General features: G+C 33.6%; 1 protein-coding gene across 1 annotated transcript in view; it reads left to right on the forward strand.

The window, feature by feature from the left end:
- Positions 1-24,602, forward strand: part of LOC127730953 (uncharacterized) — a 35,685-nt gene that overhangs the window by 2,642 nt on the left and 8,441 nt on the right. Inside the window, exons 2-8 of the mRNA XM_052239587.1 lie at positions 1,031-1,172; positions 3,731-3,870; positions 8,608-8,755; positions 19,167-19,303; positions 19,723-19,858; positions 21,795-21,890; positions 22,317-22,453. Of these exons, the coding sequence (XP_052095547.1) occupies positions 1,031-1,172; positions 3,731-3,870; positions 8,608-8,755; positions 19,167-19,303; positions 19,723-19,858; positions 21,795-21,890; positions 22,317-22,453 (936 nt within the window). The remainder of the gene's footprint in view (positions 1-1,030; positions 1,173-3,730; positions 3,871-8,607; positions 8,756-19,166; positions 19,304-19,722; positions 19,859-21,794; positions 21,891-22,316; positions 22,454-24,602) is intronic.

The raw sequence follows: 24,602 nt of genomic DNA on the forward strand, positions 1-24,602 counted from the left end.
CGGGCACATGACAACGTTATGTCTATGAGCTGATAGAAAAAAACTTTCAGCCAATCAGAAGACGAGTTACATCCAAAATCAAATTATACTAAAAAAAAAAAAACGCACGAGCGCGGCTTGAAGACTTCTTGAAATGTTTAAGGTGATACACAGCTTGGGTTCGTGATGGGGGGTGGTTAGGATGAAAAATTTTGTCCTGCCTTTTTTTTAGTTGTAATCTCTGTCCTGCCTTTTTATTTTTCACTCTTTTCGGTCCTGCCTTTTTTTATTAGTTGTCCTGACTTTTTTTACATAAATTGTCATCCTGACTTTTTTTTTTGCCAAGTTGCTCATCCTGCCTTTTTTTTTACTCAAAACTCCTGACCTGCTTTTTTTCCAAATTTCATCCATACGTTTTTCATGTGTTTTTTTTTTTTTGGATTTAAGAATATCATTTAGGGTATTTAAAGTACTAGAAACAAGAAAGTCCTTATATATAAATATATATAAATAATAATAATAAATAAAATTCTTTATTTAACGAATTATTTATGAATAATAGGAATACTATATTTGGTATATGAGTTCCTTGCAATGTCTACATGTCCATCAGACAGGGTTCACCTTAACTCGACCTCATTTCATGGATCAGTGATCTAGGTTATAGTAACATGATTAGGTCCGTTTCTCGGATACTATAAACAATAGGATAAGTATATGTGGTGTATGGAATGATTGTAAGGTGTATATGTCTGTCTGGCAGGTATTATCTGACCTTGACCTCTTTTTCATGGTTCATTGGTCAATGGCAAGTTCTTGTGTTTTGGTCTGTTTTTGAATTACCATGAGCAAAAGGTCAACTATATTTGGTGTATGGAATAATTGTAAGGTGTACATGTCTATCTGTGCACTCTTGTTATTTAATAGCGCTCTTCCGATTTTTTTTTTGACACCATCTGGATCCGCTTCTAACATACTAATGGCCTAGTTCATTCCAAATCCTTTTTCCAAAAATATTATATTGTATTTTATATTTTTGTGCATTTGATAGATGGGTAACAGTTCTTCTCAAAAAGAGAGAGATCCGTTGATGTCAGAAAAATGTCGGAACGCAAGACAGAAAATTAAGGTCTCACGTGAGAAATTCTTGTTAGATTTGCACGAAGAATGTGACCAATGCTCTGATGATATAGGTGAGTTATATATGTATTAATGATGCTCTGATGATATAGGTGAGTTATATATGTATTAATGATGCTCTGATGATATAGGTGAGTTATATATGTATTAATGATGCTCTGATGATATAGGTGAGTTATATATGTATTAATGATGCTCTGATGATATAGGTGAGTTATATATGTATTAATGATGCTCTGATGATATAGGTGAGTTATATATGTATTAATGATGCAACATGTTTAAAAGACAAAATAAAACATGAATACTAATGTACTAGTGTGATACATTGATTTATCAAACCAAGAGATATATTATATTCCCCGAGTAAAACAGTCGAGGAATCAGTTAAAACATGCAAGATTTCCTATATATTTTTCAATTCTATTGGATATGTTAAAGTATGCTCACAGTTTAGATAACACAAAGGAGGGTTCATTAAATGACGCATATATTGTATTAAAGAGAAAAATCTAAAAAATATTATAACATCGTTTTCAAGTTTTGATTTTTCAATGAAAGAACTAGACTTATCAAACTTAATTGTAAATTTTGGCCGATTATGTACTATAGTTAAGAGGGGCCTGATGGATTATTTTCGTTCTTCGTGATCGGCGCATTTTCGCTATCGTGATCTGTTTTTCTACAGATTTTTTTTTTATATTTTCGTGATCCGTGATCATGGAAATTTATTTTCTGTGAATCGTGATTGACAAAAAAATCAACTCGTGAATCGTGATGAGACCCCCCCCCCCATCAGGCCCCTCAGTTAAGGATAACCTATGTGAAAGTTTTCTGAATTATTGGAAAGTATTAGAGAAAAGACTAATTAATCAAATAAAGGTAAACTCTTGACAATTAGTTTTGTTTTTTGGTACAGAGAAATAATTGGAATTAAAATAATTTAAAGATAGGCGAGCACTTTGTAAGATCAGAATAAGATCACACACCCTTAAGATATGCAAAACATATTATGGATAAATCACAAAGGTTACGTACAAAATGAATGTTGGATAAAGAAGAAGATGAAGAATTTTTTATATGCGAATGTCCCCTTTATAATCTTTGAAGAAAATAGTTGTATGATAAAATTTTGATAAGTTGTGTACATTTCGAAGTTCTAACCACAAGTGCCATTTTCAGTTGGATCTTTATTCAAGAAAACCTAGAAGTATTGAACATAATTTGAACTTATATTGATAAATGTTTTGAACTTACCCATTAGGAATATTTGCCAGTTATATTTCATATAATCTGTTTTATTAATGCTTTTTTGCACGTATGCTTATGGTTCTGGTCTGGCTGTGTCTTATGATCTTAAAATTCAGTGGATTATATTCATATTTATATATGATCGTAAAAATTGTGTCTCTCAATTATATAAAATCATTTTAATAGATGACTTTGTTCTTCCTGGGCCCTATAATTGAAATAAAAATAGCTTTATTTTTGTAAGAAGATAACACAGGGACCGTTAAAAATTCTGAGTTGTAGAGATACAGACAATACAATGACTAAAGAAAAAAGACAATCTGACAAAGAACAGTCCACAGAACACTACACACAAAACTTAAGATTGAGCAACTTCAACACCATCAGACCCAGTTGATTAGTTTACGGCTACTTAATGTTCAGCAGAAAACAAAAACATTCATACTCAATAACATGCTAATGAGATTGGTAAAAGATTTTTTTAATAGCTTTCACTCATAGAAAAGCGCAGAAATGTCAATAAAAGGTATGATCACTATTCACTTTATCTGCATGAGAAATTAATGATGATGAATATGGATTGGTTTTAAACGTTCAATGGAAAATATTACATGCATGCCAGAACATGTAAACGTGATATGAAATAAACTCTGTTTTTTATGTGCTAGTTTACATGTTAAGATTCCATAGGAAGATATGGCACCCTACCCGGATAAATTATTTCGACTCAGAACCGATTCGTCTTTGTTCTTGCTTACGATACAGTTAGGGGAGGTAATGACGTTGCTAACATAAAATCTTATTTTCGCGACGTCAAACTGTGACATATCGGGAAAAGATGCATTTTTCGACTGATTTTAATCATTAGCTTGATTTGTCTTGATTAAGTATGAAGATGATGTGTACAAATAAAAAACTTTTTTTTTTTCAAATTAGATAAATATTTATCAAAAGAAACCCCTTTTTTTTTTAATAAAATCAGGAACATTTAATAAAACTGAATTATTTCCAAACAATTGTTATCATGGATCAAACATAGGACATTATGAGACGAGCACGCTACTATGAGACGCTAATTTTGAGGTTTTGACAAAATAAAACGCTTCGCACATTGCTAACTAACTATGTATCCTTACTTTTCTGCATTATTTCATCTTTTTATTTTAGATTAGTTTAAATTTAACAAACATGACTAACACGTGTTTCAATACAACATTTTGACCACTTTGTCAAACTTTATTTGACGTGAATACAACAACATTTTGTTATAATTCCGGAATTTGAATTAAATGAATTAAGATTTGAAACGCAATTTCATTCCGATTATATAATGAATAACTTCAAAAGTTTCGTATTTTAGATGTGGATTACAACTCATTACCGCATCATGGTGACGCAGATTGTAGCGAGATTGATCCAACACAATATAGTTTTCCTTTTGAAAATCTGGTACTAGAAGGAGGAGGAGTCAAGGGTATTGTTTACGGTGGACTTGGAAGGGTAAAGTAATGTGTAGATCTAAAATAATGACAAAAAATGCAGTCTATCTTGGTTGCAATAAATAATTTGGTGCTAAATTTTTACATTTTTACCTGTAATGTCTGTTTGTTTTGCTCACACATTGTTGTCAATATATTGGAATTCTATGCGACTGTCATACATAAAGGCAACAGTAGTATACCGCTGTTCAATAGTCATAAATCGATTAAGCGAAAACAAATCCGGTCACAAACAAAAAACCGAGGAAACACATCAACTATAAGAGGAAAACAAAGGAACAACAGAAACACTGAACTGTTTACAAGTGAGAGGTTTAGCTAGCTATAACGCCAGGTTTTATCCACCATTTTAAAAAGGAAAATGTACCAAATCAGGAATATGACAGTTGTTTTCCATTCGTTTGATGTGTTTGAGTTTTTGATTTTGCCATTTGAAGGCACTTTCTGTTTTGAATTTTCCTTGGAGTTCGGTATTTTTGCTATTTTACGTTTTGTATATACGCTCCATGTTTAAAGCTTTTTTTTAAATAGCCTAACTTAGAAATGTATTGAATTATAAAAAAAACAAAAACTAAATTTAGTTTTGTAGGAACATTGCATAACAATTGAGAATTCGCCAAGGCTTATTGAAATTTAACTCATCATAAAAAGCAGAATTAAGATTTAATACGCCAGGCGCGCGTTTTGTCTGCGAAAGACTCAACAATGACGCTCGAATCAAAAGAATAAAAGAGGGCAAATAAAATACGAAGCTGAAGGGCATTGAAGACCAAAAATTCCGAAAGGTTTTGCCAAATACAGCTAATTTAATGAATCCTTATAATGTGGAAAAATTCAAAGTTTGGTTTACAGATTATTTATAATCATGACCATATCAATGATAATTCGTGTCAACACTGAAGTGCTGAATACTGGGCTGGTGATACCCTCGGGGAGGAAACCTCCACCAGCAGTAGCAACGAACCAGTGGCTGAAAATAAACTCATAGATATAAAAATCAAAATGTGCTATCCTTATCAGTGGATAAGATTTAATTAAAATAACTACAACGGACAAGACTATGACCAAAAAGAAACAAATGACAATCAACAATTATACATAAAACTCCGCAAGCGTAAGCAGTTCCTGTTCCACAAGTGTCCTCCGTCGTGTTACGCATTGTATCAAATAATGCGTATATTAGTCTCCAATCGAGGAAAAGGACGGCATTGTGGTTACGACATCGTAACCAGCAATGATTACTAGCATATCAAGATCTTTGTCTAAGTTGTGCATGTTTTTTTTTTTTAATTTTTAGGAGCCAGGAGTCGGTGGTAGATAAACTCCAAACTCACAACTCACAACTCCTCAAGTTACCGCCCAGTACAACAGACCACATCTACCAGAAACACCTGACTCCCGACTCCTCAAGCGACCACACAGTACAACATAACACATCTACCACCAACTCTTGACTTCCGACTCCTCAAACGACCACACAGTACAACATAACACATCTACCACCAACTCCTGACTCCCGACTCCTCAAACTACCGCACAGTACAACATAACACATCTACCACCAACTCTTGACTCCCGACTCCTCAAACTACCACACAGTACAACATAACACATCTACCACAAACTCCTGACTCCCGACTCCTCAAACTACCACACAGTACAACATAACACATCTACCACCAACTCTTGACTCCCGACTCCTCAAACTACCACACAGTACAACATAACACATCTACCACCAACTGCTGACTCCCGACTCCTCAAACTACCGCACAGTACAACATAACAAATCTACCACAAACTCCTGACTCCCGACTCCTCAAACTACCACACAGTACAACATAACACATCTACCACCAACTCTTGACTCCCGACTCCTCAAACTACCACACTGTACAACATAACACATCTACCACCAACTCCTGACTCCCGACTCCTCAAACTACCGCACAGTACAACATAACACATCTACCACCAAATCCTGACTCCCGACTCCTCAAACTACCACACAGTACAACATAACACATCTACCACCAACTCTTGACTCCCGACTCCTCAAACTACCGCACAGTACAACACACCACATCTACCACAAACTCCTGACTCCCGACTCCTCAAGCGACCACACAGTACAACATAACACATCTACCACCAACTCTTGACTCCCGACTCCTCGAACTACCACACAGTACAACATAACACATCTACCACCAACTCCTGACTCCTCAAACTACCGCACAGTACAACATAACACATCTACCACCAACTCTTGACTCCCGACTCCTCAAACTACCACACAGTACAACATAACACATCTACCACCAACTCTTGACTCCCGACTCCTCAAACTACCACACAGTACAACATAACACATCTACCACCAACTCTTGACTCCCGATTCCTCAAACTACCACACAGTACGACATAACACATCTACCACCAACTCTTGACTCCCGACTCCGCAAACTACCACACAGTACAACATAACACATCTACCACCAACTCTTGACTCCCGACTCCTCAAACTACCACACAGTACAACATAACACATCTACCACCAACTCTTGACTCCCGACTCCTCAAACTACCACACAGTACAACATAACACATCTACCACCAACTCTTGACTCCCGACTCCTCAACCTACCACACAGTACAACATAACACATCTACCACCAACTCTTGACTCCCGACTCCTCAAACTACCGCACAGTACAACATAACACATCTACCACCAACTCTTGACTCCCGACTCCTCAAACTACCGCACAGTACAACATAACACATCTACCACCAACTCCTGACTCCTCAAACTACCGCACAATACAAAAGAGAGGCGAAAGATACCAGAGGGTCATTTAAACTCATACGTCGAAAATAAACTGACAACGACATGGCTAAAAAGAAAAAACAACAGACAAACAATAATACACAAAACACAACATAGAAAACTAAAGACTTAGCAACACAAACCCCACCAAAAACGGGGGGGGGGGTCTCAAGTGCCCCGGAAGATAAGCAGATCCTGCTCCACATGTGGCACCCGTCGTGTTGCTCATGTTAGTACAAACCCTGTAATGAGTCTAATTCGATAGGTCACATTCATGAAAAGGGGACGGAATTGTAGTTACGATATTAGCAACATATCCGCTATCATCTGTGAAACGGATACTAGTATTCAATAATGGTCAACCAACTCGTGATGGCGTCCGTAGAATTTACGAACGTATGATTTTAACTTCACCATTTGGAATTCTTGGTTGAATAGCTTCATTGTGAGCAGCAACCCTCTTCAAGGAAATCATTATAGGAAATACCAGCCCGGGAATATCGTGTCAATTGGGAGATATATACTCCGTATGCAGGCGCTGCTGGAATGTTGCTACATAGAAATGGAAATTTCACAATTGGGAAGCTGAAATCATCTCTTTTGTCGTAGAGTTTTGTTTTCATCCTACCCTCATTGTCAATGTCTAGATGTAAGTCAAGATATGAGGCCGACTTAATTGTATCTGTCGTATCCTTTATCTCAAGTATCTCGATGGGATAGATTCTTTCAACATAGTCACCAAATTTTGAATTATTTAGTGAGAGAACATCATCTATATAGCGGAAAGTAAAGTTAAAGGATAGTGCTTACTTCTTTTCTTTCTTCCTAAGAAGTTTCTATATGAAGTCAGCCTCATAAGAATAAAGGAAGAAGTCGACAAGAAGAAGGACACAGTTGGTTCCCATGGGAATGCCGATTGTTTGTTGAAAAACACGTCCTCCAAACGTAACAAATATGTTGTCAATCAATAAATCAAGCATCTTGATAATGTCAGTTTCAGAGAATTTTTTGTTTGTTTTTTACAAAGTAGGATTCATCCCTCCCCAAGACAAGATACCTGTATCTACATTGGCCATTCTTTTTTATGAAACAAAGCAAAACTAACTCTTTCAGTTTGTCTTTTAGTTTGGAATGGGGAATACTTGTGTAAAGTTTAGAAAAGTTAAATGTTTTAATACTATTGCAAGATGACAGAGTCTTAGATTGTATGTACTCTATAAACATACCACATCGACCACAAACTCCTGACATATCTAAATACCGCAGATTACAACATACCACATATACCACCAACTCTCGACTCCTCAAACTACCGCACAGTACAACAGATCACATCTACCACCAACTCTCGAGTCCTTTAACTTCCGCACAGTACATCAGAACACATCTACCACAAACTCCCGACTCCTTAAAATACCGCACAGTACAACAGCCTATCTGTTGTACTATGCGGTAGTTTGAGGAGTCGGGAGTCAGGAGTTGATGGTAGATGTGGTCTGTTTTACTGTGTGGTATTTTGAGGAGTCGAAAGTTGGTAGTAGATGTGGTCTGTTGTACTGTGCGGTAGTTTGAGGAGTCGGGAGTTGATGGTAGATGTGGTGTGTCGTACTGTGCGGTAGTTTGATGAGTCAGGAGTCAGAAGTTAGCGGTAGATGTAGTATGTTGTATTGTGTGGTAGTTTGAGGAGTCGGGAGTCAGGATTTAGTGGTAAATGTGGTTTTTTGTACTGTGCGGTAGTTTGAGGAGTGGGGAGCTGGTGGTAGATGTGGTCTGTTGTACTGAGCGATAGCTTGAGGAGACGGAAGTTTGTGGGGGCATTTATTTGGTAGCTAATGCCAATTTCATTAAGGAGTCAATTTGAATTCGCGTCAATGTTTGAATAAACCATGTTATATTTCAAATTTTAAGGAGCTTGAAAAACATGGAATTTTAAAACAGATTCACAGATTTGCTGGCGCCAGCGCAGGGTCTATATGTGCTGCATTGTATGCTGTCGGATTCAATTCATACGATGTCGAGCAAATTATGAGGGTTAACCTAGAACCTATTATTTGTGGTAAGCGTAATACTATGATTATATATTTTATTAACAATATTTCTTTTGATAACCATACACATTATATTTAAATATTTTAGAAACAAAAAACACTTGAAAATTACACTACAAACCAGTAAAAGTCTGAAATGGCCTATGTCTGTACTCTTCTGTACTGATTTTTACTCGACCAGTGTGAATTGGTCTGAATTTTACCTGATATTGCTCGACCCAAATCTTAACCATACTCGACTGTACTGATTTGTACTTGACCCTTATCTTTGCCATTGAAAAGAGTCTGAACTATTACTTGACCAGTCTGAAACCGTCTTAACCCATTCTCGATCTGTACTCGACCAGTTCTCGACCTATTTTTGCAACCTGAACCATACTCGACCTAAGGTTTGAACAATGCTCGACCTGTCTGACCCATACTTGACCAAAAAACGTGTACTTTTTTGAAATTTTACTGTTAAAGTAACGTTCTTTTTAACTGAAACGTCAACAACCTCACAATAAAGTAAAGATATATAAAAACAGATTTTTTTAACAAAACGCATTTGACTAGCAGGTCGAACAACTGATGTTCTTAAACCCTGCTGACTGCCATTGGCGATTACCAAATAAACGGATCACAAGATGTAACAAAATAGATCTTATTATTAATTTTTTTACCAAACAGAAAACAATAAACTTGCGGAAAAGATGGTATACCGCAAACATGAGGTGCAAAAATTTGTACACCGTAACCGGATTTCGACAATTAATGTCTCTTCAGTGATGTTAGGAATCGAAACGGTATTTAGAAGGCCATATAATTTACCTCAATTTAGGATAGACTCTTGAATTTTGAAAGAGTCAAAATAGGATGAACGGATCATATAAACCGGAAGGCAAATATAATACAAGCCCATACGAAAAAATATAAACAAGTCTAAATTGAAAACAACGTTCAAGCCTATGATTGCGTTGGATAAAAACCGCATTTTTATACGTGTGCATGCAAAACAAATTTCTTGGAAGAGGGGTCTAAATACAGCACAAACAACATGTTCCAAAAGACCAAATGAGTGAAAAAGTATATTTAAACAAAACGCATTTGACTAGCAGGTCGAACAACTGATGTTCTTAAATCCTGCTGACTGCCATTGGCGATTGCCAAATAAACGGATCACAAGATGTAACAAAATAGATCTTATTACTAATTGTTAACCAAACAGAAAACAATAAATTTGCGGAAAAGATGGTATACCGCAAACATGAGGTGCAAAAATTTGTACACCATAACCGGATTTCGATAATTAATGTCTCTTCAGTGATGTTAGGAATCGAAACGGTATTTGGAAGGCCATATAATTTACCTCAATTTAGGATAGACTCTTGAATTTTGAAAGAGTCAAAATAGGATGAACGGATCATGTAAACCCGAAGGCAAATATAATACAAGCTCATACGAAAAAATATAAACAAGTCTAAACTGAAAACAACGTTCAAGCCTATGATTGCGTTGGATAAAAACCGCATTTTTATACGTGTGCATGCAAAACAAATTTCTTGGAAGAGGGGTCTAAATACAGCACAAACAACATATTCCAAAAGACCAAAATGAGTGAAAAAGTATATTTTAACAAAACGCATTTGACTAGCAGGTCGAACAACTGATGTTCTTAAATCCTGCTGACTGCTATTGGCGATTGCCAAATAAACGGATCACAAGATGTAACAAAATAGATCTTATTATTAATTGTTTACCAAACAGAAAACAATAGACTTGCGAAAAAGATGGTATACCGCAAACATAAGGTGCAAAACTTTGTACACCATAACCGGATTTCGACAATTAATGTCTCTTCAGTGATGTTTGGAATCGAAACGGTATTTGGAAGGCCATATAATTTACCTCAATTTAGGATAGACACTTGAATTTTGAAAGAGTCAAAATAGGATAAACGGATCATATAAACCCGAAGGCAAATATAATACAAGCCCATACGAAAAAATATAAACAAGTCTAAATTGAAAACAACGTTCAAACCTATGATTGCGTTGGATAAAAACCGCATTTTTATACGTGTGCATGCAAAACAAATTTCTTGGTAGATGGGTCTAAATACAGCACAAACAACATTTTCCAAAAGACCGAATGAGTGAAAAAGTATATTTTAATAAAAAACATTTGACTAGCAGGTCAAATAACTGATGTTCTTAAACCCTGCTGACTGCTATTGGCGATTGCCAAATAAACGGATCACAAGATGTAACAAAATAGATCTTATTATTAATTTTTTTACCAAACAGAAAACAATAAACTTGCGAAAAAGATAGAATACCGCAAACATAAGGTGCAAAAATTTGTACACCATAACCGGATTTCGACAATTAATGTCTCTTCAGTGATGTTAGGAATCGAAACGGTATTTGGAAGGCCATATAATTTACCTCAATTTAGGATAGACTCTTGAATTTTGAAAGAGTCAAAAAAGGTGAACGGATCATATAAACACAAAGGCAAATATAATACAAGCCCATACGAAAAAATATAAACAAGTCTAAATTGAAAACAACGTTCAAACCTATGATTGCGTTGGATAAAAACCGCATTTTTATACGTGTGCATGCAAAACAAATTTCTAGGTAGATAGGTCTAAATACAACACAAACAACATTTTCCAAAAGACCAAATGAGTGAAAAAGTATATTTAAACAAAACGCATTTGACTAGCAGGTCGAACAACTGATGTTCTTAAACCCTGCTGACTGCCATTGGCGATTGCCAAATAAACGGATCACAAGATGTAACAAAATAGATCTTATTATTAATTGTTTACCAAACAGAAAACAATAAACTTGCGAAAAAGATGGTATACCGCAAACATAAGGTGCAAAACTTTGTACACCATAACCGGATTTCGACAACTAATGTCTCTTCAGTGATGTTTGGAATCGAAACGGTATTTGGAAGGCCATATAATTTACCTCAATTTAGGATAGACACTTGAATTTTTAAAGAGTCAAAATAGTATAAACAGATCATATAAACCCGAAGGCAAATATAATACAAGCCCATACGAAAAAATATAAACAAGTCTAAATTGAAAACAACGTTCAAACCTATGATTGCGTTGGATAAAAACCGCATTTTTATACGTGTGCATGCAAAACTAATTTCTTGGTAGATGGGTCTAAATACAGCACAAACAACATTTTCCAAAAGACCGAATGAGTGAAAAAGTATATTTTAATAAAAAAGCATTTGACTAGCAGGTCAAATAACTGATGTTCTTAAACCCTACTGACTGCTATTGGCGATTGCCAAATAAACGGATCACAAGATGTAACAAAATAGATCTTATTATTAATTTTTTTTACCAAACAGAAAACAATAAACTTGCGAAAAAGATGGTATACCGCAAACTTAAGGTGCAAAAATTTGTACACCATAACCGGATTTCGACAATTAATATCTATTCAGTGATGTTAGGAATCGAAACGGTATTTGGAAGTCCATATAATTTACCTCAATTTAGGATAGACTCTTGAATTTTGAAAGAGTCAAAAAAGGTGAACGGATCATATAAACACAAAGGCAAATACAATACAAGCCCATACGAAAAAATATAAACAAGTCTAAATTGAAAACAACGTTCAAACCTATGATTGCATTGGATAAAAACCGCATTTTTATACGTGTGCATGCAAAACAAATTTCTTGGTAGATGGATCTAAATACAGCACAAACAACATTTTCCAAAAGACCAAATGAGTGAAAAAGTATATTTAAACAATACGCATTTGACTAGCAGGTCGAACAACTGATGTTCTTAAATCCTGCTGACTGCCATTGGCGATTGCCAATTAAACGGATCACAAGATGTAACAAAATAGATCTTATTACTAATTGTTAACCAAACAGAAAACAATAAATTTGCGGAAAAAATGGTATACCGCAAACATGAGGTGCAAAAATTTGTACACCATAACCGGATTTCGATAATTAATGTCTCTTCAGTGATGTTAGGAATCGAAACGGTATTTGGAAGGCCATATAATTTACCTCAATTTAGGATAGACTCTTGAATTTTGAAAGAGTCAAAATAGGATGAACGGATCATGTAAACCCTAAGGCAAATATAATACAAGCTCATACGAAAAAATATAAACAAGTCTAAATTGAAAACAACGTTCAAACCTATGATTGCGTTGGATAAAAACCGCATTTTTATACGTGTGCATGCAAAACAAATTTCTTGGTAGAAGGGTCTAAATACAGCAGAAACAACATTTTCCAAAAGACCAAAATGAGTGAAAAAGTATATTTTCACAAAACGCATTTGACTAGCAGGTCGATCAACTGATGTTCTTAAACCCTGCTGACTGCCATTGGCGATTACCAAATAAACGGATCACAAGATGTAACAAAATAGATCTTATTATTAATTTTTACCAAACAGAAAACAATAAACTTGTGGAAAAGATGGTATACCGTAAACATGAGGTGCAAAAATTTGTACACCATATCCGGATTTCGATAATTAATGTCTCTTCAGTGATGTTAGGAATCGAAACAGTATTTGGAAGGCCATATAATTTACCTCAATTTAGGATAGACTCTTGAATTTTGAAAGAGTCAAAATAGGATGAACGGATCATGTAAACCCGAAGGCAAATATAATACAAGCTCATACGAAAAAATATAAACAAGTCTAAATTGAAAACAACGTTCAAACCTATGATTGCGTTGGATAAAAACCGCATTTTTATACGTGTGCATGCAAAACAAATTTCTTGGTAGAAGGGTCTAAATACAGCACAAACAACATTTTCCAAAAGACCAAAATGAGTGAAAAAGTATATTTTCACAAAACGCATTTGACTAGCAGGTCGATCAACTGATGTTCTTAAACCCTGCTGACTGCCATTGGCGATTACCAAATAAACGGATCACAAGATGTAACAAAATAGATCTTATTATTAATTTTTACCAAACAGAAAACAATAAACTTGTGGAAAAGATGGTATACCGTAAACATGAGGTGCAAAAATTTGTACACCATATCCGGATTTCGATAATTAATGTCTCTTCAGTGATGTTAGGAATCGAAACAGTATTTGGAAGGCCATATAATTTACCTCAATTTAGGATAGACTCTTGAATTTTGAAAGAGTCAAAATAGGATGAACGGATCATGTAAACCCGAAGGCAAATATAATACAAGCTCATACGAAAAAATATAAACAAGTCTAAATTGAAAACAACGTTCAAACCTATGATTGCGTTGGATAAAAACCGCATTTTTATACGTGTGCATGCAAAACAAATTTCTTGGTAGAAGGGTCTAAATACAGCACAAACAACATTTTCCAAAAGACCAAAATGAGTGAAAAAGTATATTTTCACAAAACGCATTTGACTAGCAGGTCGATCAACTGATGTTCTTAAACCCTGCTGACTGCCATTGGCGATTACCAAATAAACGGATCACAAGATGTAACAAAATAGATCTTATTATTAATTTTTACCAAACAGAAAACAATAAACTTGTGAAAAAACGATATACCGCAAACATGAGGTGCAAAAATTTGTACACAATATGCCTCCAAATACCATTTCGATTCCTAACATCACTGAAGAGACATTAATTGTCGAAATCCGGATATGGTAATAATAAGATCTATTTTGTTACATCTTGTGATCCGTTTATTTGGCAAGCGCCAATGGCATTCAGTAGGGTTTAAGAACATCAGTTGTTCGACCTGCTATTCAAATGCGTTTTGTTAAAATATACTTTTTCACTCATTTGGTCTTTTGGAAAATGTTGTTTGTGCTGTATTTAGACCCCTCTACCAAGAAATTTATTTTGCATGCACACGTATAAAAATGCGGTTTTTATCCAACGCAATCATAGGTTTGAACGTTGTTTTCGATTTAGACTTGTTTATATTTTTTCGTTTGGGCTTGTATTATATTTGCCTTCGGGTACATATGATCCGTTCATCCTATTTTGACTCTTTCAAAATTCAAGACTCTATCCTAAATTGAGGTAAATTATATGGCCTTCCAAAAACCGTTCGATTCCTAACATCACTGAAGAGACATTAATTGTCGAAATCCGGATATGGTGTACAAATTTTTGCACCTCATGTTTGCGGTATACCATCTTTTCCGCAAGTTTATTGTTATTTGTTTGGTAAAAAATTAATAATAAGATCTATTTTGTTACATCTTGTGATCCGTTTATTTGGCAATCGCCAATGGCAGTCAGCAGCGTTTAAGAACATCAGTTGTTCGACCTGGTAGTCAAATGCGTTTTGTTAAAATATACTTTTTCACTCATTTGGTCTTTTGGAAAATGTTGTTTGTGCTGTATTTAGACCCCTCTACCAAGAAATTTGTTTTGCATGCACACGTATAAAAATGCGTTTTTTATCCAACGCAATCATAGGTTTGAACGTTGTTCTCAATTTCGACTTGTTTATATTTTTTCGTATGAGCTTGTATTTTATTTGCCTTCGGGTTTATATGATCCGTTCATCCTATTTTGACTCTTTCAAAATTCAAGAGTCTATCCTAAATTGAGGTAAATTATATGGCCTTCCAAATACCGTTTCGATTCCTAACATCACTGAAGGGACATTAATTGTCGAAATCCGGTTATGGTGTACAAATTTTTGCACCTCATGTTTGTGGTATACCATCTTTTCCGCAAATTTATTGTTTTCTGTTTGGTAAACAATTAATAATAAGATATATTTTGTTACATCTTGTGATCCGTTTATTTGGCAATCGCCAATGGCAGTCAGCAGGGTTTAAGAACATCAGTTGTTCGACCTGCTAGTCAAATGCGTTTTGTTAAAATATACTTTTTCACTCATTTGGTCTTTTGGAAAATGTTGTTTGTGCTGCATTCGACCCCTCTACCAAGAAATTTATTTTGCATGCACACGTATAAAAATGCGGTTTTTATCCAACGCAATCATAGGTTTGAACGTTGTTTTCAATTTAGACTTTTTTATATTTTTTCGTTTGGGCTTGTATTATATTTGCCTTTGGGTTTATATGATCCGTTTATTCTATTTTGACTCTTTCAAAATTCAAGAGTCTATCCTAAATTGAGGTAAATTATATGGCCTTCCAAATACCGTTTCGATTCCTAACATCACTGAAGAAACATTAATTGTCGAAATCCGGATATGGTGTACAAATTTTTGCACCTTATGTTTGCGGTATACCATCTTTTTCGCAAGTTTATTGTTTTCTGTTTGGTAAACAATCGCCAATGGCAGTCAGCAGGGTTTAAGAAAATCAGTTGTTCGACATGCTAGTCACATGCGTTTTGTTAAAATATACTTTTTCACTCATTTGGTCTTTTGGAAAATGTTGTTTGTGCTGTATTTAAACCCATCTACCAAGAAATTTGTTTTGCATGCACACGTATAAAAATGCGGTTTTTATCCAACGCAATCATAGGTTTCAACATTGTTTTCAATTTAGACTTGTAAAAACAGATTTTTACATACTTACATGATTCACAAATTATCAAATTGAGATACTTAAACTATCTAATTTTAAAGTCCGAGTATTGTTAAAAAAAAAGATTTTCTTTTACATGAAAACTGTACTGAGGTTAATATAACCTTATTAAGGTGCTTCTTGTTTGACATGTTTTTCTTATTTAAACAAATCTTAATTCAGATAAATTATTAAATAAAAAAACTGTATAGGTTTCATGGTTGTACATACAATTGTAATATAACGATCTTTTTAACTGAGGTAACAGCAACAACATCACTGAAATTGTTTAACCTTATATCAGAAATAAATCTATTCTTATCATAATTTGGCATATTTATATGTATATATATTTTAACAAAACGAATTTGACTAGCAGGTCGAACAACGGATGTTCTTAAACACTGCCGACTACCATGGCGATTGCCAAATAAACGGATCACCAGATGTAACAAAATGGATCTTAATTATCAATTTAATACCAAACAGAAAACAATAAACTTGCGGAAAAGATGGTATAAAGCAAACATGAGGTGCAAAAATTGGTACACCATATACGGATTAATAGCTCTTCAGTGATGTTTGGAATCGAAATGGTATTTGGAAGGCCATATAATTAACCTCAATTTAGGATTGACTCTTCAATTTTGAGGAGTCGAAATAGGATGAACGGATTATATAAACCCAAAGGCAAATATAATACAAGCCCAAACGAAAAATATAAGCAAGTCTAAATTGAAAACAACGTTGAAATATATGATTGCGTTGGATAAAAACCGCAATTGTTTTACGTGTGCATGCAAAACAAATTTCCTGGTAGAGGGGTCTAAATACAGCACAAAAACATTTCCAAAAGACCAAAAAAGTGAAAAAGGATATTTTACCAAAACGCATTTGACTAGCAGGTCGAACAACTGATGTTCTTAAACACTGATAGATATCTAAAAGGGATAACAATTAAAGAAATTATTAAAACTGTTTTTCTGATTAGGAATAAACTATAAAGTAATACTTCCTGCTTGGGGCACACTCATGAAAAAGATCACACCTGATCAGAAAGTAATAAATTTTAAATACCATCCATTGAAAATTAAACAGCATCCTGTAAAACTTAAATCACAAGGCCTTGTGAGTTCACTAGATAAGAAATACACGAGTTTAAGAAAAACAGGGTTTTATTTTTACCTTTAAAACACACCTGTACTGCCTAAGGTAATTAACCTTATTAAAGAGCTTCCTGTATGCAATGTCTTTGATTTTGACAAATTTTAATTAAACAACCTAAATTATAACTTTGGAACACAATTCTTTTTTTAAGAAGGTTTTATAAAGTATTGCTATGGAAGGTCTATTATAGTAAAGACGTTATTTTACAAAACAAAGGTGTCATTTTCAAATTTATTTAGTTTCTTTATATACAATACAACAAAATCACTTCGTAATTAACTAAACATGACTGACACCATAAATATATACCAGGTTAAGTTAGTGTTTGAAAATTTTGCAATAACCATAAAATATATCTGAAACATTAACAAATTTTGAATTTTGAATACCATTTATGATATTTGAATAATGGTCGAAAGTTCTTGTATTTATGATGTACATAATGCAATGTGAACCTGACATCATGTATATAAAAATTCATTTAACCAAGGATTTGTATAGTATACAAATCCTTGATCTAACCGAAAAATTTATTACATGATATTTTTTTTAATCTGACCAGAAATGACTTCCTTCGATCACCTTGTTTTATTTTTATTTTAAAGACGATATACATTGTATATATATATGTATAAGTGTTGATGAATATGGTGTTGATGATTATATAATGTTTATTGTTAAATTTTGGTTCCAATGCTATATATTATATACATTTTTTATTTCAAATTGTTGTTCAAATTTCTAGCCAAGGGAAATATCTGTTGTTAAAAACAGTTCTTAATTGATGAAATATAAAAGATAGATAAAAATAGGTCTAGGTTGGTTAAGACTTGGTCGAGTATGGTTAAGACCAGGTCGAGCATGGTTCAGACTTGGTCGAGAATTGTTAAGACTACGTCGAGTATGGTTCAGACTAGTACAAAATGGTTAAGTACTGGTCGATTAAAGGTCGAGTACAAGTTCAGACTGTTTTAAGTATGGTTCAGACTACAGTCGAGTAATATCAAGTAAATTTCAGACCAATTCAGACTGGTCGAGCAAAAATTAGTACAGTCGAGTACAGATATAGGCCATTTCAGACTTTTACTGGTTTGTAGTGTTAGGTAACTTAACAATAAAAATTATAAAAAAAAATTTATGCAGATGAAAGTTTCATAGATCTGTACTCTAATGTGATAAAAAAATATGTGTTTGTTGTCCCCTGTGTAACGCGTTGCGGGGGACATGGAAATAACGGGCGTCCGTCCGTCCGGTCTTGTTAGCTCTCTCACAGGTACAATTCTTTCCAGATTTTTATAAAATTTATACTATAGGTTAATATCAGCAATATCTCGGGCAAGTTCTATAATGGTGGCCGATCTACTTTTTTAAAAGAGTTATGCCCCTTGGAAATATTAAATATATGGAAAATTGCCTCGTAATCGCTCTCACGGGTACAATTCTTGCCAGATTTTTATAATGGTAGACGATCGAATTTTTATTAAAGAGTTATGCTCCTTGGAAATATTAAATTTATGGAAAATGGCCTTGTAAGCGCTCTCACGGGTACAATTCTTGCCAGATTTTTATAAAACTTATACTATAGGTTATATCAGCAATATCTCGGACATGTTCTATAATGGTGGACGACCGACTAATAAAAAAAAGAGTTATGCCCCTTGGAAATATAAAATATGTGCAACGCGGGGGACATTCAAACTCTGTTCTTTCATTTAACATAGAATTTATAAACACAAATTAATATATTTGTTATAGATGCGCCCTATGGTTACATGAGTCTGATCCCAAATATAATATCACGCTATGGCTGGCATCCAGGAGACAAATTTAAAAATTTTATGGGGGAAGTTTTATCTATGAAGACAGGTGACCCAGATATAACATTCGCTGAGGTATAGTAAACATAATATTTTATTTGTTTGAATAATAATGGACCATAGAACTTTTGTTCTCTAATAAGAACACAAAATTTTATAGATAGATATTAATCAATCGAAGATAAGATACAATGTATACTCGTCTGATGGAACTTCATACCTGAAAGAAGTATTTAATGTGCAACAACATATACATACATCTCTAATGATATAATGTTGAATACCTCCAAAATTTGGTTAAAAAATTCATTTGTTTATAAATTATATTTTGCACGCAGGTAAACCGTATGTTGAACTGTGTAATGAGTAAAAGTATTTTAATGTAAACACTGATTTCGGAATTGAATTGTGATTTTTTTGGATGAAAGAAATTTAATTCCAGACTAATATTTATCATTGTACAAGAACATTGGTTATGCATTTTGTCATTGTAGGTATATAAGAAATTTGGTAATGAATTGTGTATTATTATTGCAAACGTCAATACTATGTCAGAAGAATATTGTCATGTAAAAACCACACCAGATATGCCTGTTAGATTGGCAGTGCGTATGTCAATGTCTATTCCTGGTAAGATTTGGTTATCAGTTTTTAGAAAAGAATGGATGTAGAATTGATATGAATACAAATCTATTAAATTAATAAACAGATATATGTATATATATATATATATAAATATACATGAATAAACTGTTTTAGGGGATTTAAGAAATATTCGTGGAATTTGTACATTTAGTTTCATTTTCTGAGTAGTAATTAATCTGAAACAATTTCGTATAGATATTATCACATCTGCTTTGCTTCTCAAAAATGATGTTCATATTAGATAAAACACAATTTAAGTGTGTGTCTGCTATTTACATTTACATCTATTTATCTTGAGGCACAATTATCAAGTGAAGTACATAAGCATATTACTATGGTATAAAAGTATGAAAACTATGGATTAAGTCTAACATTTTCATCAATATAATAATAGTAGTAATGATAGTGCAAGAACACATATACACATAAAATATGGTATAACAGTATACCTATACATTAAAATATACACACATATGTACATGTATATGGATGTACGCCATTAATATTTAATAAGTGACCCAAGCCCAGGGTTCCGGTACATGTTATATTCTTCCACAATCAATTTTTTCAAAAAAATATGTTTTTCTAAAATCAAGTTTTTTTATGTAATTTTGAAGTCCTTTTATAGGAGGTTTTACATCTTGCATCTTAGATCTGTAAACAAAGTACTTTGTCGGTAAAATAACATTATTTTTGATAATATTCAATTTATAATTTTAGAAACAAAAAAATGACAATATTCAATTTTAGTGGAATTTCGATATGTACTTTATCAAAAATCAAAGAATTTAGATTGTGCCAAATGTCGGCTACAATTTGACAATCCCAAAGTAAATGTTCTATAGGTTCTGACTCTTCCTTGCAAAATGTACATATATTACAGTTTACAAGGTTCATTAAAAAGATGGAGTAGACCATTTGTACCCAAAATATAATGAATAATTCTATACTGAAACCAACATAGCTTAGCTTTTTTTGTGAAATCTTGGTAACAGACAAGTGTATTTTTTTCCAATTTCCTACAACCTTATTTAGATTACCTTCCTATTTTTTTCTGCTGCAAAATCTATAGGTATTTTACCATTGTTTAAAATAGTATACATGTCATTTAAACCCTTTTCTGGCTTGCAACCAATTTTTAATGCAAGTATAAGCCCATTAAACTGTAAGAACGTGGGTTTAGACTTATAAATTCTTTCAAAATGTTCATAGGTCAATGTATTTCCATGTTCATCTAACAGGTCTGTTAAATACCTTCTCTATAAAAATTTACTATGGTCATCAGGAGTAAGTCAGTCGTTACAAGCAGCAGATATATATTCATTTTTCTGATTGTCACAGAGTTTGGCGGCCATGTATATATGGTAATTTTTAGTGATATCATGTCATTGGCACTCAAACCACATCTTCTTATTTCTATTTAATCAGTATATTGTAAACATACCGAAGTTGGTATTGTTCAAAATCTAGACTTCGTATGTACTTTATTCTCAAACGCCCTGGTATTTGTTGGTTTGTAATTAAAGGCAACAGTAGTATACCGCTGTTCAAAAGTCATAAATCGATTAAGAGAAAATAAATACGGACTACAAACTAAAACCTGGGGAAACACATCAACTATAAGAGGAAAACGAAACTGTTTTGGTGCATTTAGTTTTAACTTTTTGTCTATTTTTTTTAACTTAGAATTTTTCCCTCTTTCCTTAAACAAAATTTCCCTCTTTCCTTAAACATGATTTCCCTATTTCCTTAAATATGATTGGTTAAGAATCTTAGCACGTTATTTACTGACATGCTATATTAGATTATACTTTATATATCACTCTGGGTCTTCTTCAAGACATCAACTTTATCTCGTTTAGTCACTTTGGTTACAAGCTGCATTTGTCGCAGTCAAAATGTCAGCTTTAATTTGTTTCAGGTTTGTTTCAAAGTGTACAGAATAAACTGTACGGCAACACAAATACTTATGTAGATGGTGGAATTTTTTGTAACTACCCTATCCATTGTTTTGATGGTAAGTGTAAATGCATCTAATATTGATCATATTGAAACTAAACTTCGATGCTGAAAACAATTAATTTTCTAAAAAAGTTTCATTTCCAATGCTTTTTCAATATTTCGTCAACTGTGGCAGTTTATGATATAAACTAATCATAGATACCAGTCTAAAAATTTTGTATGCCAGATGACGTTGTTTTCAAATGATACATCAGTGACGTTCGATGCAGTAGAAGATCACTAAGGGCCCAAAATTACGAAAGGGGGTTTTACTATATTACCTTTTATTTCAATTGAACAATAAGGAATATATCGAACTAAGTGTGTACAGTTTACAGTAAAATATTCTCAATTGAAGAACGAATCATTCATCGTGGCTATAAAACAAAAGAAACAAATTTACTGAAAATCAAAGGGGATAATTTTTATATCTTTGTTCTAGGATGGTGGCTTTCGATGGATCCAAACGATAGTTTCTTAAATAAAATTCAGCCAATCTATGATATAGCATCGCTGATGGATAGAAAAAACAGGTTTCAAAGTGGAGCAGAGTCTACAAAAACACTTGGGTGTATTGTCGTAAGTGGGTCCCAATTCAAACTGGTATTATAAAAGAAGACAAACATCTAGCCATATAAAACCTAAGTAAAAAAGACAAAATCAGCAAGCCCAGAGAAAACCAACAAATGAAGAATTCCAAAACCAAGGCTCCAAATAGGTTTTGATTCACAACTCTAGGCAGACATAATACTGCAATGATAATAAATTTCTCTCGTCTAAACCAGGTTTAATCCACTATTTTCTACATAAGAAAATGCCTGTACCAAGTCAGGAATATGACAGTTGTTATCCATTCGTTTGATATGCTTGAGCTTTTAGTTTGCCATTTGCTTAAGAACTTTCCGTTTAGAATTTTCCTAGAGTGTTTGGTATTTTTATTATTTTACTTTTTACACTTACAGAATAAACAAATTTACAAAAGTAGTAGGTAGATGTAAGTTATCTAACTACTTATATAGGACGGAATGGGCAAGTCTAAAAAAAAGTAATTTTGTCTTAGATAAAGGAAAGACTATACCATGGAATAAAGAAATAGCACATGACTGGGAAAACAATAAGAACATAAAACACATAAAATTAAAGCAAAAATCTCACAAATCCCTTAAAAAATTATAAGTTTACCTTTAACCTCCAGAAGGGTGAGCATGGTTCTGCTCTATTAGTGAAATAAGTTGTATAGCTCAGGACAAGTAACAATCTGATGATATGACGCATTCAGTTCTGTCAAAAGAAAGAAGGTACGATAAATAAGACTTATGCTTAACCGATTGTGACATAGATATTTCAAAACGGGCATTGCCAAGCAGAATACGATATACTCCGTAAACTTCAAACAAAATGACATGAACCAAATGATAATTTTACCAGTCTAGTAGGCCGAGTTGTCCAGGTCACACAGCATAGATATAGATGCCATGATATCACAGAAGCATGGGTTAATGTCCCGCTGAAAAAAAGGACAAATATTTCTTACCGCGGATCTTTTCTTCGGAAGAGAAGCTTACAAAGACGCTATTTAAGTGATGGAAAAATTGATGTCAACATTTTAAAAGTTCTATGGACACAATCCTTTGCGTGACTGTCATGGAATCTATGTGGCATTGATGACTAAATTTATGTTCAAATTGTAGTAGCCACAATCCTGTCCACTTTTCCACAATTTTCACATCAACGAATACGAAATTTACTTGCGCAACAAGGCGGGTGCAACTAGTACATTATGATCTTATAGGTGTCAGACCACCAATTACTTCCTCCAATTTAGAACGTATGTAATGGTAGCCCTACTCTGACACAAAATAGTTCTTTTGATGTCATTGTTTACTTAAACTAACCAACAAATTTGCAACTGAAACTTTTGGTGAAAGAGAAATACATTTAGACCATTTTGAGCCAAAATTTACTTGTCTATGAGTTTGCATTAAAAATTCAGGATCAATGGGCTCCATAGTATACTAATTTAAGATTTCCAGAAAACCAGGGGTTATTTTGGTAGTACCTATGTTCCGAGGGTAAGATTTTTCTTATAAGACTTTAAAGGTAGGTTGAAAATTGGCACATAGAAAGGTGATACATGTACTATTCAGGATATACCTGGTTTCTACGAAGTTAAACTTAAGGTAAAATATTTAGAAAGCTGTGAAAATTGCAAAATTTGGTTGAACAGATAGGGATTTTTAATTGTTGGTCTGACACCTTTATTCTTTCCGGTGCATCGTAGATCACGTTCTGTTGTTAGTAGAATTCTCTTGTTGCTCAGTCTTTTGTTTTAATAGCAGAGTTTCGGTGGCTTACTTTGGGTTTTGGTCGTTTGTGTCATGAATTTGTTTCGGTATGACTTTTTATATTCCTTTTTTTTACTCGGCCCTTTCTGTGCATGATTACTTTGATTACTACTTACTGAATGACCTGAAGATTTGTGGATGAAAAGACGCAGTTGAATATATGAATTTTTCAATGTGACCCTCAAAATAAGGCAAACAATTATTTGTTGAATTCAAATAAATTTCATCGCACTGCTTGTTTGAAAATAAAATGATAAAAAAGTATCAGGAAACATTTTAATCTTAAGAAACTTTTATATGATAAGTTACAAACTGATGTATTCTTGCAACATGAGAAAGCAAAGGCTTCTTGAATTGAGTCTCAGTTGATAATTATTTTCTTT

The sequence above is a fragment of the Mytilus californianus genome, unplaced genomic scaffold (genome assembly GCF_021869535.1).
Source record: "Mytilus californianus isolate M0D057914Y unplaced genomic scaffold, xbMytCali1.0.p SCAF_2, whole genome shotgun sequence".
NCBI classification, from domain to species: domain Eukaryota; kingdom Metazoa; phylum Mollusca; class Bivalvia; order Mytilida; family Mytilidae; genus Mytilus; species Mytilus californianus.